The 17,608-nt window shown below is 31.7% G+C and overlaps 1 protein-coding gene across 45 annotated transcripts in view; it reads right to left on the bottom strand.

Moving 5' to 3' along the window:
- Window positions 1–17,608, bottom strand: part of LOC130446725 (microtubule-actin cross-linking factor 1) — a 300,505-nt gene that overhangs the window by 139,668 nt on the left and 143,229 nt on the right. For all 45 annotated transcript variants that reach the window (XR_008910192.1, XM_056783376.1, XM_056783344.1 and 42 more), the window contains one exon: window positions 17,216–17,386. Coding sequence is in view for 44 of the 45 variants with exons in the window: in XM_056783376.1 (XP_056639354.1) it covers window positions 17,216–17,386 (171 nt within the window). In the remaining variant the exon portion in view is untranslated. The remainder of the gene's footprint in view (window positions 1–17,215; window positions 17,387–17,608) is intronic.

Below are 17,608 nucleotides of genomic sequence, written 5' to 3' on the forward strand. Positions count from 1 at the left end.
GTGATTTCTTGGTTGGCTAGTCTTCATTATGTCACACATCTAAAAATAGCATTACTTTCAATCATCAAAAATACACGACAAATAATTCTACTTCTTTTAATAAGTCCTCGAGTTTTTCTCGATTCACAACCATTGGAATATAACACATCACTCAATCACTCAAAATCGTGTGACGAACTAAGAAAAACACATTTTTGCCAAAAGTCGGTTTTATTCATCAATGAAATCTCCTTAGAGAGCAATACAGTTATCAAACGCTACTTTTACGATGCCGTGCTTGAAGAAGAGTTTGTCTTTTGCCAAAAAATAGGCTTCACTTTTGCTTCTCCATTTGACATGAATTTCTTACCGGTCAGCATTTTTTTGAGAGCAGCGAATAGCCAGTAGTAACTAGGAGCCAGATCTGGACTGTACAGTGGTTGAAAAATCAGTTCGAAGTGTAATTCGTTCAATTTAATCATCATCGCCATCGACTTGCCAATCGTTGGTTTTCTCTTCGATATATGAGGCCGTTTTACCTTGATTTTTGCATTCAAACGATCCAACAACTCTAAGTAGTATTCACTATTGATTGTCTCTCCCTTTTAGAGATAGTCGATGAACAATATTCCATGCGTATGCCAAAATGCTGAAGCCATAACCTTCCCAGCTGACTGTGGACATTTCGGACTTGTTTTTCATCGACTGTGAGTAAACGCGGCTTCCACTCTAAAAAAAAGCTTTCTCATGGTCAAAAGTTAATGCGTAATTGTAAACATACTGCCTTCTGATATCTTACGGTCTCAGCTATCTCACACAATTTCAGTCTTCGATTATATATAACGAATTTGTGGACTTTTTTGATGATTTCTCGAGTAATGAAATTTCAAGCACCAAAACAAGGTGTTAAATCCAAAGTAATACTGATGCAGTACGAACGAGATTTGGACCCGGGGAATTCGCAGGTTGATGCCTTAGCCCGCTCGGCTAACGAGAAATTTAGGAATCCTGACGAATCTAATCAGGATAATCAGATATTTGATAGAATTATTCTATTGTTGTAAGTCTTGACATATGTGCAAAGCCTAAATTACATTTGATCGCTCAAAGTAGAACAAAATCGAACCAAAACTTAGTAATAACATAAAAACATACAAGTTAAACTAATAAAGGCGTGTAATAAGCCTGTATGAACGATCGACTTCATTTTTTGATCGATTTTTTTCTTTTTACAAAGGTCAAATTACCCGTTTCCAGTAGATATGAGTGATATATCGAAAGTAACAAATGTTTTAAATTTGAAGAGCTTTAATTTTTTACTTATTGAAATCATAAAAACCATGAGACTTTGGACTCTATACGTTTCTGTATTATGTATTTCAACATAAACAATGTAAACAAATACGAGAACTATTTTTAATACGGCGCCGATATAGGACGTCACCGCTCTATCAACACTAAACAAGGAACTGTAAGTAAATGAATTTTTAAATAGTAAGACAGACCTCGTAAAATAGTGAGTTGAAAGTTATTAAGTTAGAGCAATGAAATACTTTGCAAGTAACTAAATATCGGAATCATTAGAAAGTATCTTCAATTTCAAGCTTGCTTGTAAAAAATCCGATATTATTGTTTCAATTACATAAAAAATGGGTTAAGTAGGTAGATAGTTCCGTATTCTAGAGCAACTATCGACAATTCGTGACATAAAAAGTAACGAAGCCGTTTTCAATTTCGTTATCTATAACTAAAATAAAAAGCATCTAGCGGTTTATGCTACAGTACGCAGTAAATAATTCAGAAATTCATCACTACTTCGTCAGAATCTTGGATTGGCCATTGGCAGGACTTGCTCATTTTACGATTTCAGTTATGATTAATTGCATTTGCATTAATGAATAATTAGCAGGTTCAACATTGCCCCCACTATTTCATGAGTTTCATGAGTATTATTTATTTTTTGTCATTTCCTTAGAGGGTATTGTATATCAAATTGTTCTGTGTAGCTTCAATTGATTACAACCTGAAAATATGGATTCACTAGTTGTATTTTGGGGCTTACGGAAGCGTATCCTGCTTTGTCAACCACACACCCTTTGTATGTGCCGAATGGTTTTCTCCAGACAAAAACACATTTCAAGATTTTTCTTTCCGAAAGCATTCATTGGTATTTTCAGCTTTTTTTACATATCTGTGTTTGAGATGGCAGTATACTTGTATGTCCATAGTGCTGGTATCTTGCATCTTTTATGTTTTGGTGCTTGAAATTTCATTACTCGAGAAATTATCAAAAAAGTCCACAAATTCGTTATATATAATCGTAGACTGAAATTGTGTAAGATAGCTGAGGCCGTAAAGATATCAGAAGGCAGTATGTTTACAATTATGCATTAACATTTGACCATGAGAAAGATTTTTTCAAAGTGAAAGCCGCGTTTACTCACAGTCGATGAAAAACAAGTCCGAAATGTCCACAGTCAGCTGGGAAGGTTATGGCTTCAGCATTTTGGCATACGCATGGAATATTGTTCATCGACTATCTCTAAAAGGGAGAGACAATCAATAGTGAATACTACTTAGAGTTGTTGGATCGTTTGAATGAAAAATTATGGAAAAACGGCCTCATATGTCGAAGAGAAAACCAACGATTCGCAAGTCGATGGCGATGATGATTAAATTGAACGAAATACACTTCGAACTGATTTTTCAACCACTGTACAGTCCAGATCTGGCTCCTAGTTACTACTGGCTATTCGCTGATCTCAAAAAAATGCTGACCGGTAAGAAATTCATGTCAAATGGAGAAGCAAAAGTGAAGCCTATTTTTTGGCAAAAGACAAACTCTTTTTCAAGCACGGCATCGTAAAAGAAGCGTTTGAATAACTGTATTGCTCTCTAAGGAGATTACATTGATGAATAAAACCGACTTTTGGCAAAAATGTCTTTTTCTTAGTTCGTCACACGATTTTGAGTGATTGAGTGATGTGTTATATTCCAATGGTTGTGGATCGAAAAAAACTCGAGCATTTATAAAAAAAAGTAGAATTATTTGTCGTGTATTTCTGATGACTGAAAGTAATGCTATTTTTAGATGTGTGACATAATGAAGACTAGCCAACCAAGAAATCACTCTCTTTTGTGAAATAAATTCTAAGGTTAACAACAGGAAATCCTTTAATTGTATTTTAAAGCTTCAAGCGACGAAATTTTTTCAAAAGCAGATATAAAACCCAAATTTATGTAAATAAAATAACAAAAAATTTTCTCAACATCACTAGACGACTATCAATTAGTGTAATTAAGTTATTTACAAGGTCAATTGCATTGGTCAATTCGTTTTTTTTTTCATTTTTATTTTGTGTCTTGGTTAGCTTGTGAGTGAATCTGTAATCTCACATTTTGGTTGAAGTTTTCGAACACTTCAAATATTTTTCAATCTCAAAGCTCATTTCAACTACAGTAATCACTTAAAATAAGTACTAAATTTGCACATAAAAATGAATATTTTTTGCTCAAAAACATTTTTTCAGGCTTACATTAAGCCTGCAACTGCAAATGTGTTTGCAAAGCAGTTGTTGGACATTGGAAATAATAAAGTCGCAGTGGACACACCCCGACCGGATTCATCACACTACCCACAGATTTCTGTCACATCACAAACTCAAAAGAGAAGCTTATTCAGCGTAACAGTTAAATAACCATAATTGGCTGGGTGAACGAGCAATATTGGTGGCGAAAAATCAAGATGTCGAGGAACTCAATGCGACCATTCAGAATTTTCTTCCCGGACAGTTGATTTCTCTCGAATCAGTCGACACCGTTAAGAACCAGGATGACGTAGTCAACTATCACATGGAGTTTTTAAATTCACTGGAATTGTCTGGATTATCGCCTCACAATTTGCAGTTAAAAGTAGGATCAGTTGTCATCAAGCTGCGTAACATGAATAAACCTAGACTGTGCAATGGAACAAGACTGGTTGTGAAAAAAGTGATGGAGGGCGATGAAAATACAAAAGAGATGATGTCTTCATCTTGCGTATACCGATGATTCCAACGGATTTATCATTCGATTTTAAACTTTTACAATTTTACAATGACCATAAATAAATCGCAAGGCCAGTCGTTGCAAATTTGCGAAATCAACTTGGAGTTTCCCTGTTTCGCGCATGGACAATTATTTAGTTCATAATTAATTAATTTAAGAGTTTTAAGCATAAATATATGTGGAATAAAATTCAATAACAACAAATTACTGTGAAGCACACACAAGTGCAGTTGAATACTTCATCTTTTCACAATAGTTTATAGTAAGTACAAATATCGGTTTATTATGTGTAATTTGGAAAACGCAACATCATATCATGATCATCGTATCATGATTCTTCACTTGCCTCAGACAAGTTTTGATTTGTATCATCTTTACAATGGAAAACCAAATGCATTTTAACCTAAATTAAATTGAATGGATCACAAACACGCAATTATCAGGGAAAACATGAGGCTAAATCGTACAGTTGAAACAGGTTATTAAAGAATGCCTTGGTTGAACTGTACTATACAGTTCTAAAAAATCTTTTTTTGAAGTTTTTATCAACTTTTAGTGGAATTAACCTAAATTAGCATTGGTCTCTATATAATAAATAATAGTGAGAGTGCAGGGATTCAAGCGGAAATATGAACAAATCCGACAGGAAATGAGGTAGAACGTTTACTATTGAAAAAGGTTCGAATATTTGTTATGCTGAGTACATCAAAGATACGTAATAAATATGATTATTGTTACCGCGCTATGAATATTCGCAATTATTTAACCAATAATTTTGTCACTACATATTAAAGATTTGTTTGTAGTAATTATTCTGATTTGCATGATAATTTTCTACCAGTTGATTACGTACCCGAAATAATCACAATTAAAACTTATATATATATATATATATATATATATATATATATATATATAAGCTTCAATTATATACAAAAAAATGATCAATGATTTCTCAATTGTATAAATATAAATAATATAAATAATTTATATCAATTTTCATTAAAATACTGCACTAATTGATGTCTACCCACAATTATAGTTTTCTTCTAAGACATAATGATGGTTCTTAGTTTAACATAGGGAGAAAGGTCATAAATAGATGCACATACTTTTCAGAACGTCTGATTAAAGCTTCTATACCATTATGAAGTCGGACGGGGACGGATCTGAGCTAAAGAGTGGCTGTTCAACCACTGTGAAGCCACATTCCTGTATAGTAGCCTTGGAAAGTGATGCAGTGTGAACTGGAGCATTGTCATGAAGTAAGCGAATAACTTGGTTGATTTTGCCGCGCCTTTGTTATACAATTTTTTGACGCAATTAGCTTAGTAACTCAGCATAATGTGCAACAGTCGCGTTAGTATTTGATTAGAAGTCAATCAAAAGAATAACCTCGCAATCTCACTAGCGTATCCATCACTTTTTTGTGCTTTTCGTGACCTTTGCTTTCTGTCATGCGTTCTCCTTTCCGATGCCGCACCATGGAATCTGTTTAGGATGCCGGATCATAGTACACCATAGTTTCATCGGCCGTTACAACTGATCGAATTACACTTTCATGGTACTCGCGGCAAAGCTTTAAAAACTTGAATAACTGATAGATCAGGCGATACTTTAATAAAAAGGATCAAAGCAGCAAGTTGCAACTTTGTGCAGGTAAAGTTTGTTGAGATTTGGCTCTGACGCCGATATAAAAATTTCTGGGAAAGCACTCCATTTACTAAATGAGGTCAGGATCTCGTGGACGAACTACGTAATATAACATTTCCCTAGTGCCGTGCAATGGACTTATCACTAAGTTAAAATCGTTGCTGGAAGTATTTCTGGAACATTTTCTTTCATATAATCTGTCACAACCTTCTCAATTTTAGGAATAGTATCAAAACGTTTTCTTTCTAGCACTTGTTCTACTTTTAGGAAGTCACATGGTGTTAAATCTGGTGAGTGGAATATGGGCAAACAGGAAGACTTTTACACGTTTCGCACATTTTATCGGTTTTCCTAGTTTGAATGACCTCCCAATTGCTTCTGATTCTTAACTGTCTCATTTCCATTTTTAAATACTTCATGGTACTTGTAAAAAGTCTTCAAAATGAGTACATCATCACCGTGGACAAATTTCAACATTTCATCGATCCTGCTTTGAATGTTCAACTAAGTTCGAATTTCTGGAACCGTTGATAATATTCATTCTGCACAAACTGTTTATAGTACCACACTAATAATCACAATTACACTATTTCGGCAACGAAGTTATAAGAAGGTAGTATTCACCTTCAGTCTCTGTAGTGATAGTTTAAACAGTGTGTTCAGTAAACTTCACGATAGACACTACATTATTATCTTGTTAAAGTTATAGTAGCAGATTTTTATTAAAATTCTTTCAGATGAAAGATAACTTTTATGACAACTAAAAACGTGTTAATTACTTGCAACCATTTCAACATCTTTACCTAGTGCTTTATCAAATCTTCTATTTCTTTTTGGTTACTTTTTTTCTATTTCTCTAGTATATTCTTTCTATCTTTCTATTCGCTAATTCCTTCGTCATTTCTTCGAAATAGGTACTTAAAATTTTCTTGTGTAGAATTTTTCCAGTGAATAATGTTTTTTTTTAATTTTGTAATTTAAAATGAGAAAATATAGAACAATCAAAATGAAATTTATCGCCTCTTGAAATCAGTCGCCCTAAGCTACAGCCTATTCAGCCTGTTGGTAAATCCACTACCGTAATACAGGTGCTGCTATAAAATTTCATTAATCGTATTTTTGTATCACACCTCGTAGGATAGTTATTTCAATAATAAATGGATTTGTTGCGTCGCATTGCGTTGAAGCGGAGCTTAATTTCCTTCTGTAACTCACGAATCGCTGTGAGCTTGCTTTCATAGAACTTTATTATTATTCTACGTAACACACCTTATAATCCCAAAGATGAAATAACACCAGCAACAATTTCACATTTTTCATTGACAAATATTCGGATACTTCTTTCAGAAACACCGACAGTAACTCGATTATACAACTTAAAATTTAAGAAGCTTGAAAGTTTTTTATATCTTTATAGAATTATTAGCTTTTAAAGTAAGTCCCGAATTGGTTACACCTTGTTCGATGCTATTTAAAAAGAATTTATCGATATCACCTACCGGTGATGTCATCGTGTGATCTCATATATAGCGATGTTGTTTGTTTATGGTAAGAATGCCTAAAAATGGTGTCACAAACAGTGGGCGAGTCAATTCTGATAACCGCAGACTTGTTTTTGTGTTAAAAGAAAATTTGGGGCGTAAACGAATACTGATTTATTTTGATTAAAAATCGATTTTGAAAATTATTTTTGATGTTAACAACCTAACTTTAATATTGATAATTCTGAAAAAATTATATAACACTAAGGGATCAATTACCAAATGTGTTTGGTCTTTACACGACAAAATTTATTCATAGTTAAAAGATTATAAAATATAATTAAAAATTTCTTTAGCTTACTTTGGTTTTATTATCATTTGTATATTCCTATTTTTTATGTTTATCAATCACTTCAAAAAATTATATTTTTCTTATAATTAAATGTACATTTCTTTTATCATAGTTTTATTATTTTTGTAAAATATTGATGACTTTTTAATCTATTTTAAATATATTGAGATGTATACCTTATGTAAGCTGTTTTTGTGTTAAAAGAAAAGAATAATTTCAATACTCAGACTTGTTCGTTCTAAATATAATTATTTTTGATTAACCCTTCAAAATGTGTGTTAATATTATCTCATTATAGACATAATTATTAATTATACTTTATTCTTACTTGGAAGACTATACAATTTATTTAAGAATTTTTGAAGAAGGATTTCGAAGCACATACGTTAAAAGTAGAGAATTTTACAAATTAGTGACGCTGGTAAGAAATCAACATATCGCCAAAAAAAGATGTGCGGTCAGATCAAACAAGCAATCGCATTCGTACAAGAAAATTAATTTGATTATTTTATTCGATTTCTCTTGTGGTATGAAGTTTTTTATGATGAGAATTGATTTTCGATGATTTGTTTTTCAATTTTTTTAGACCTAGTAGAGTAGACAGGTGATGTATAAACTATCGCTCTAATAAGGTAGAATGAAAGAGGCGACATCAAGTACTTCATTTTCTATATACAATATAATATGCTTTGAGTTGGATACGTTATTCGTAGAGTTAAATAGAATTGACGTTAGGGCGGTACACAATCATTTTACTATTTTTTTGTGGTGTTAAATGTACAGTGAACAACAAAATTAAAAATGTTAATTCTTCATTGAATTTATTTGAAATCATCGGTAAATTTTATACCTCACAATGTTATTATTATTCCGGTTGTTATTAAAATGCTTCCTACAAATTCAATTACAAACAAAATGTAACGTCGCTGATAATTACAATCAAGATAATTTGACCGAAATAAAAATAATAACGTTGGCGCGGTAAGGAAATCATCATGCTTTGTCAGCCATCTGTAAACTTTGTAAAGTGCATACTTTAATAGTCCCATTGTTTAAATAATGACCCACCTGTAATCTCGTCTCGTCTTGCACCGTATCTCGCAAATTACGCTTGTTAAAATTAGATAATCAAAGAACTGTCACTAGGAATAAATAATTGGATATAATTTACAGTTCTACTAGGATTAGAAAAACCCACATGATTTCATATCATGTCTGGTTAGATATTTCATGTGAGCATACATATTTCTCTTGCTCTGTCTTATTGGTTGCTTCAGAATTTTCGAAAAGGATCAAAGGATGACTATGTCTACTTTGATGAGAGTGTCCCTTGACGTAGGAATAAATCTAGTGATAGCAATGATTTAAATACTTTTACAACGTTTTTTTTATTTTGGAGACAAGATAGAAAAAAAATATTTCTAACAGTGTCTTTTATAAACGCTAAAGTTGTTATATCTAACGTTAGAAATAGAATGACATTCCTGGAAATCGAAACTATAGGAATATTTTGGGCTTTCGGAAGCCTTTTTTGTATGGGTCCACCAACTTGGTGATAGGGAGATATAAAGCAACATCCGTCATGGTTTCGAACTTCTCGAGACATCTTGAAATATTCTAAAATGTTGTGGAATTTTAAGGTCTTCTTAATAGTATAAATATATAAAATATTGTCCTTCGTGGATTTGTCTGGCATTTCTCATCAGTAAATAAAGCGAATTAATGAAAACAAATACTGATACAGTGATCGTTAGTGTCGGTTTTTCGGGCGCGAGTATGAAAATGAAGTGAATGACCTCCGGAATCGGTTAACAAATATAGGTACATTTTTTTACTTCTTGCGGAATTGTACTGTAAGTATATAACATCCAAAAAAAAAACTTAAATCATATGTATTTTTAGTATAAACGCTATTTGAATTACTACAATTTTATGGTAAACGAAGCGAGTAACTGAATAAATCGAAACTGAGGATGAGTCCTGCCACCTCCTCTCGCCAAGACTCGTGTCGAGAGTTTCTAGAAGACGCCTCGCAAGAGTCTGAATCGGGAATTATTTTAGACATTGCAAACCTCCCATGAAAATATCGTTCTATGAGAAACGCAGACAAGGAATGGCTTAGTATATATCCTCCAATTTTTCTCACCGGTCATTTTAGTAGCTTGCTCTCGAGTATAATAAAATGAAACATTGTTAAGTATTGTATCTATATATAGTAAAAATCTGCACCTCTTTAGATTTTAAAGTTTATCCTTTTCTGAGCAAAGCCATGTGTAACAGTTCTTAAAAGAATCGATATAATTAGAAGTACTGTTGGATATGACATCGTTTTTGTTCTTATATCCTTTAGCTGTGCATCATATTCAAATGACATAAACTGGTTCTTGAGAATCGTAACTTACCCACGTAAATTCCATTGAAAACTTTAATGGAAATATGCGGAGTGAAGAGCTGGGTTATTTTTGATACTTTGAACATCCTACGTAAACCATACCATACATAATTGAATGTTTTACTTTTTTTTGAGATCATGGTCAAAAATAATAAGCGATAATGCCGAAATTATTTATTTGCATATAGTATTGAATATTGTGTAGGTTAAGTGTGGGAGCTCATTACTTTTTAATATTCGTAATCAATATGCCCATATTTATATTGTTAGTAATTGAATGATGGGTGTTTTTAAATTTTGAATATTGCAATAACAAATCCATTAACGTTTCCATTTATAGTTGAATTATATTGAGAAATAACAAGGTGTTCCACGGAATAATTTACGAGGTGTGTGAGAAAAATACCCAGTCTGGCAACTCTGGTTTTCTTCAAGTCCGAATTTGAAGTTCGTATGGTTAACATATTGGGTACGTTCCTCTGGAGACACACAATGAGTGTAAGCTCTTTTATATCATTTCACTTAAGGCCCGTGGTGGTCGAGAGGGATTGCTTGAAGTCACCGTTCGTGATTCCTCATACAGTATAGGGGGTGAGATTGGCAATTCGAGCAATGGCAGTGAAACCAAATCATTATGTATCATACCCCAATGACGTTACAGTGAAATCCATGTTGCATAAAGTTTTAGTCCAGTTTACGTGCATGGTTTCAACAAAATGTTAGATTGCCACCCTACAGCGCTAAATATATGCGTGCCTAACAAAGTCATGGTCTTTCTACGTTAGTGGAACGGGAATTTATGCGGGAATTCAGTGAATCGAACCCATTAATTTTGACAGTTGAAGTTGTCTTTTATGGTATGTTATAAAAATGGAATATCGAATTTTAAATCAACATTTTATCAGGTTTTGTCTTTAACTTTTGGTGGATCCAAGTGAGTCACTTGGAAAAAATTAAAACAGTGAAAATAACTTCTTTGGAGGACTAGTTTTACATTTTCGATGTATGAAATGAGTCGAAGACCAAACTCCCTTAATGAGATTTTAAAAGTGATAAACACGTTGAATTGAATTTAAACTCTCTGGTCCAACTTTTGACAAACGATGTAATGGCACCTTGAGGTTCAAAATTAAGACAATCGATGAAAAGTAATCGTTAATCTTTTAATGAACATTAGTTCTAATTGAAACATGTATTAAAATGACGTCTTCTAAAAAAATCAAACCAACAAGTTGAAAGCTATCTTAGTTGAATATTTTCGAATCTATTAATAAAAGTGGCAACTACGACTCCTCTCGTATGTAGCTACTCAAGAAGATCAATTGGAATTAACATTGTAACTAAAAACATGAATAAATGCTTTTAGAGTATTCTATTTATTCACTTATATTCATTACTTTTGTTGATATATTTTGATATTTCACAATTAAACAGTTTCTATATTTTATGGAATTATAAAGTATAAATATGTAATCCTAATTTCAAATTCAGCATAATACATAATTTAAATTTTTTGATTACTAATCCAAAGAAAATGTTTTTCTTTGCAGTCGCCTAGTAATACATTGAAAAAAAATTGCAAACTGTCCAGTTCTTAAGGACGATTTGAGCTGAATAACAATATACTTTTTAGACGACGCTATCTTAAAGTTGTTTGTTCTGTATTCATTTACATACTGAAAGTTGCATTTTGAGTTTAACACGTAGTGAAAGTGACAGTTCCGTACTGCAAAACACTTTCGGGACGCTCTGGAGTAGACAACTTTAACTTTCTTAAATGTGACTCTAGCCACTTCAATGTTGACAGTTTCACTACGATGATTTTGCATAACCTCAGTGTCCCTTTTAGCTGATATTGGCGCAGACATTCTGATGTTAAAAAGCCATGGTGGATAGGTTTCTTCCACCGTAGTGGAAGCTTATATAGATAACTCAATAATAAACAAGATTGAAATTGATAACAGAATACTTTCTTCCACCACAAATACGAATCAATCAACAAATTCTATCGAATACACAAACACATCTACAAATTGTATCGAAATCGCAAACACATCTACAGAGATTCCATCAACATCTAGTAGAGATATACATCTGCATCCAATCCAATAAATATTAATAATTGTCCTGGAGGTACAATCAACATTACTTTTTGCAAATAATTAATATATTAATATTGACATTGCAATTATCATTAAGTACATTATATTATTCAATAAATAAAATGTTTATATTTCTCTATTATTTATTTTCTTTCCTCGGTGTAATTAAAAAAGATTTGGATCTTATGCGTCGTCTAAAAAATGTTGTGTACGCCGCGGCTAAAATACTACTTTGTTGGATGAGTCTCAAAAACAGACGTAGCACTTTCAGTCCTTGGCATACAAATAACCATTAACAGTGTGCCTGTAATTTTGTGCAGAATGGAGTTTTTTTTAAATTGATAAAGACCAAGAGATTTTGTAAATATTCATACAAAAAAAAGATAGAATTAAATAAGCCATTACCAACTCTTATTATAGAAAATCATGTTGAAAGTACAGAAAGACCTGGAAATGAAAATTTACTCAAGACATTTGTGCTGAAGGTGGTTGGATTTGAAATTGTAGTCTTAAAAAGACATCTTCATAATTGCATGGAATATACGTTATTGAGATATCCAATATTGTGGCTTAATCAAATTCTGCTCATTGGTTCCATATACAGACATACAAAAATGTGGCATAATAATAGTAGCATATTCTTGAACTCTATGTGAGTGTCAAAGCCCGCCTCAATATAGTGAACAATCGCTCAATATGGTTAAGTTACCGATCGTAGTGAGATTAACCCCAAAGCAGAACAACGAGCGACAGTGCGACATTGTCGCAAAACAAGGAAGTCAGATAGTACTTGGTGATTCAAATTTTTCTTATGTTACGACTGTGAGTTTTTTTGCGAACATTTCAGAACACTACTTCACAACGATCCGCCCCTGAACTGGATGACTTGATTAATATAATCAATGAGCATAAAAGTGGAATTTGTGAATAATAAATTCCAATGTTCTCCCAATCCACTTCACAAACTAACTATACTATGATAAATAGATACATACGGAATTTCCAGTGACTGTAATCATATATTATCCTATAAGACAGTCACGTTATTGAATTTAACCTATAGCGCCATCTAGTACCGACCCACATTACTTTCCATTAACAGCTTAATCGTTAAGTCAGAAATCTTTTAAAATCGAATCAGCGGCTTGTTTCGTTTCGTATCGTTTTACATAGTTGTATAATTAATATATTACATAAAGTTATTAATTACTTTTTATAGTATCTTGAAAGATACATCGAGTAATAAGAGGGAGTTTTGACCTCCGAGAGTAAACAATTATTTTCAACACAGTTCGTCGAATAAAAACTTACGAGAGGATTTCAAAATGTATATTTGACTAAATAGTGAAGTGTTTTGAACGTTTTAAAATGGCTGTGAAAATTTCAACAAGAATTTACTAAAGATATTTGTCATAAATCTAAAATAGCAACTAATGATTTATATCTCAAAAGATTCAATTTTGTTATGAGGTTATTTAACAACTTTTATTCAATATTATATAATATTTCGTCAATTTTGTTGACATATATTTTCTTAATTTATGATTTATTTTAATTGAAAATCATTATTGAAAATTATTTTTGTGGTTAACAACCTAACTTTAATACTGATAACTAAAGAGATCACCTACCAAATGTGTTTTGTCTTTTGTCAAAATGAATATACTAGTCAAAATGGATGTACTAGTAGAAAGCAACTATTATTAAAATGAATTATTTATAGCTACAAATTCATAAAATAAAATAATTAATTTTTCACAGTTTACTTAGGTTTTTTTATCATTTATATATTTATATTTTTTGTGTATACCAAACATTTCAAATAATTGTATTTAATCTATTTCCCATTGAGATATCTGCCCTATGTAAACTGCATCACAATTAACACAAGGATCCTCAATGCTTCTTTTATTTATCAGTTTTATTGGAGTCACATTATATATATATAAAGTGAATGGTATATAAAACTAACGTGTTCTCCAACTTATTTCAATTATTGTTAATCTATCTCTCCTAAAAGGTCATTAACTATTAGTTGGGATGTTTATGAAGTATGTAAATATTATTATCAATTCACAAACAAAACAGATATGTACTGAAAAACTTTCCAAATGTACAAGGACTTTTTTAGTAGATATTGAATTATTTTAGTCAATTTGACATTAGAATATTATATAATAAATGATATTAATACATTATCAAAATATTTCTACAGTCTAAAATCTAGATAGTCCAAAGTTTAAAACACTATAAAATAAAAGACATAATATGAGATTATACATTTAGATATTTAGAATATAATTTAAACAGTCATCAGTATCATAAAAATAGGGAAAAAGACATAAATCTATTTCTAAATTATAAGAGTAATAAGCAAAGATGATTTTTTAGAAATTGTTAATATGTTTGGTTTAAAACGGCATAAAAAATTGGAGATTCCTATTTTATAAATTTCCAACTAACGTACAAGGTGTGTACAAAAAGTTGGAATTGGGATCGAACTGGTAACACCAGGTCTCATCTCTTGTAATGATGGTTCGCAGAAAGGATGGATCCCGATCACACGTGATAATGGTGGCTTCCATCCGTTTTTCTTTCTGATCGTCTGACAGCACGGGCTGTACAAAATATAGAACAGATTTTCTTGTCTAGCTCATCTTCATTTGTTACTTTGCCGTCGGTAAAACATTTGAAACATTCTTAAACACATTTTTTGGTGCAACTTGCGTCCCATATATACCCTCCAATATTTCAAGGATCTTCGTAGCCATTATCCTCATGTATAACAGAAATTTTCACTCATTGCTCCATTACACTGTCACACTAACTCTTACACTGACTACGCGTGACTTATGGAGAGTGGAGAGAAGGAGAACAATCTGTGTATATGAAAATTGTACACCGAAATGCCTTTGATAAGGATGGCGCAACATTAGCATCAGGAAAGATTTTAAAGGAAGCACAAATTATCTCTAGTGAGAAAATACGATATATAATCACTCTAGATGCGTGTTTTCTCACAATAGTTCTTTTAGGTTATGCTTTTTAACTCTGCATTTAATTCATCTACAATTGTTACTTCCATACCATACCATTTGTATATACCAGGGCTATTCTAAAAGGTGTTTGAATTGTTATTTAGCGTATACAGCATAAGAGATACTCCTCCTTCTGTCTACTCTCCTTTGTTCGTCTGCCCTTAGCGGGTTTTCTCTTGACAACGCTGTTGCTATTGAGATGTCGGATAATAAACCATTAATTAATTCCATTTTGATATCTATGTGGTAAGTGATCTATTAGTTTTTATAATTATCAGTTGTCAATGTCAGATATTTTAGCGTCCGAAATTAGGTCGAAGCATCAAAAGTAATTTTAATCAAAACTCTGACATATAACATAATATATCAAGAAATTTAAATCTATACTTAGATATCTGTGATAAAGAAGGCCAATATTATTTTTATTAGTCCCAAATTTGGATAAATATTGGGAAAACATTTAAAATGTTGAGTCAATCAATTGTTTTAGATTATAGATGATTATTTGTAATTATATATTTTTACTATTTTGACCATGATATTACCTAATTTCTTACCTTTCTAGCCTGCGCAGTTTGCGTAAAAAATATAATAAAAACGGTTAGAGATAAGGGATAGTTCATTGTCTATGCCGAATATATTACGCATGCTACCAGCTGGAATTTGGATACTGCAGGCAGATGATTTTTAACCATTTTTGTAAATAAAAAAATGCCAATTGATTAAGATTACTGCGAAATATTTCTACTTTCTAATATTGGACATTGGTAAATGAAAAAATGGTTTAATTACAAGAAAAAGATATATTTATGTAACGAAAAATATTTTTTATATTTATATTTTTATTTATTTAGGTGTTTTTCTAACCAATTTTCATTAAAATACGATGCTCAAAATTTTCTATCTAAGAATAAATTTGGGAAATTTCGATTGATATTTAAAATTAAATTAAATTTTCGGGACACTTGTCGTCAAATTGTGTCGATTTGAAGATAAAACGTCTGTTCTGGAAACCAAATTTCGAAAATTCTTATGGCATAGAATTTTCCAACAAATTTTACAATTAAGTTGTAAACAAACTGACACATCAAAAGACATTTTGGTTGAGGGATATTTTAGGTTTGGGCCTTATATAGGAAAGATTCTTTGCAGGGCTGGATTTCCGGTGGATTTAAGATGGTAGAGTAGTGTTAACTATAATGGAAGAAAAAGAGCAAAAGGAAGGCAAAAATGAAGAAGAGTTCGACAAACAAACAGCTTTTCGGAGGATATGATAGATTTTTTTTGGCGGATATATTTCAAGGAGTATGTCTTGTACCATCATATATTGAGACAAGCAGTGCCATTTTTTAGACCGTTCCGGATTGTCAGTTTGCTTCTATAGACGTTTCAATAAGATCAAATTTTAGATCATTTGTTTGTAAAGACAAATCAACTTATTAACATCATGTTTTATTTCAAGCTGTTAAAACATTATCAAACAATGTTGACTTTAAGACAAAATTCAGTGTTCTTACGTAATTTAATGATGTACATTAAAAGAAAGATAAAAAATCGGTTAAATGCTTTCTTCTTTATCATAAAAACGCGTCATATCATAAAACGCTATTGATTATAGATATTCTTAATCTTCCTATCTTACAAAATCCTCAGATTCAACACCATGCAATTTATGTCTCTTTAGGCAAATAAAAAATGTGCTAATAGAGATATATTTTAAAGCTATTCCTGACGTAGAGCAGGCAACCATGAAGCAGATGTCAGCGATTTCAAAATAAGACTGCCAGAAATCTTTTTAGACATAAATTCAACGATGATATTACTACTTTTTATACAAAAAAGCGATTGATTCGAATTCTAAAGTTACTTCAATTTGTTACCACTTCTCGTCTCTTATGCAACACCACAAATTTCGGAAAAAATATGTTTTTAAAATAGAATAGTATATTCAGTTGTATACCAAACAAATGAAGGAAATTTTACCATAACAATAATATATCGAGGTTTCAATCCGGCAGAACAGATGTTTTGTAATTAATTTTGCCATTAACCGTAATTGATGTATAATTTTTTCAGTTCGAATCCAACAAAAATAAATCAAGTTTCGATAAATTTTTTATAACCAGTTTTTCATTTACTTTTTTTTCGTGCAAAAAGATCAAAAAACTAACCTGGAAGTGTAGAATGATGGTCCATATAAGTCCCAAGGTTAATTTGGGATTTCCATCGACGATATCTTCGGATCGGATGTTGACCAACTTCACGTTTTTACAACGAAGAAAATGAAGGGCTGTATCTATGTTATGTAACATATGAAAGCGCATCTGTCCTTTCTCTCTTGGCTGGAACAGAATAAATATTTTTTGAAAAATAAATCATGAAGCTAATTCTAAAAATCTGTGACAATTCTGGAGTATAACAAAAATAGTTCTATACATTTTTGTAGAAACAATTTTCCTATAATAGGACTATAATGAGACTGTAAAAATAAAATTATTCGTTCCAGATTAATACACCGTCTCCAGAAATTTTTCCAGGCGTTCGTTTCGCAAGAACCCTCGTTA

Source organism: Diorhabda sublineata, chromosome 1, assembly GCF_026230105.1.
Source record: "Diorhabda sublineata isolate icDioSubl1.1 chromosome 1, icDioSubl1.1, whole genome shotgun sequence".
Lineage (NCBI taxonomy): Eukaryota > Metazoa > Arthropoda > Insecta > Coleoptera > Chrysomelidae > Diorhabda > Diorhabda sublineata.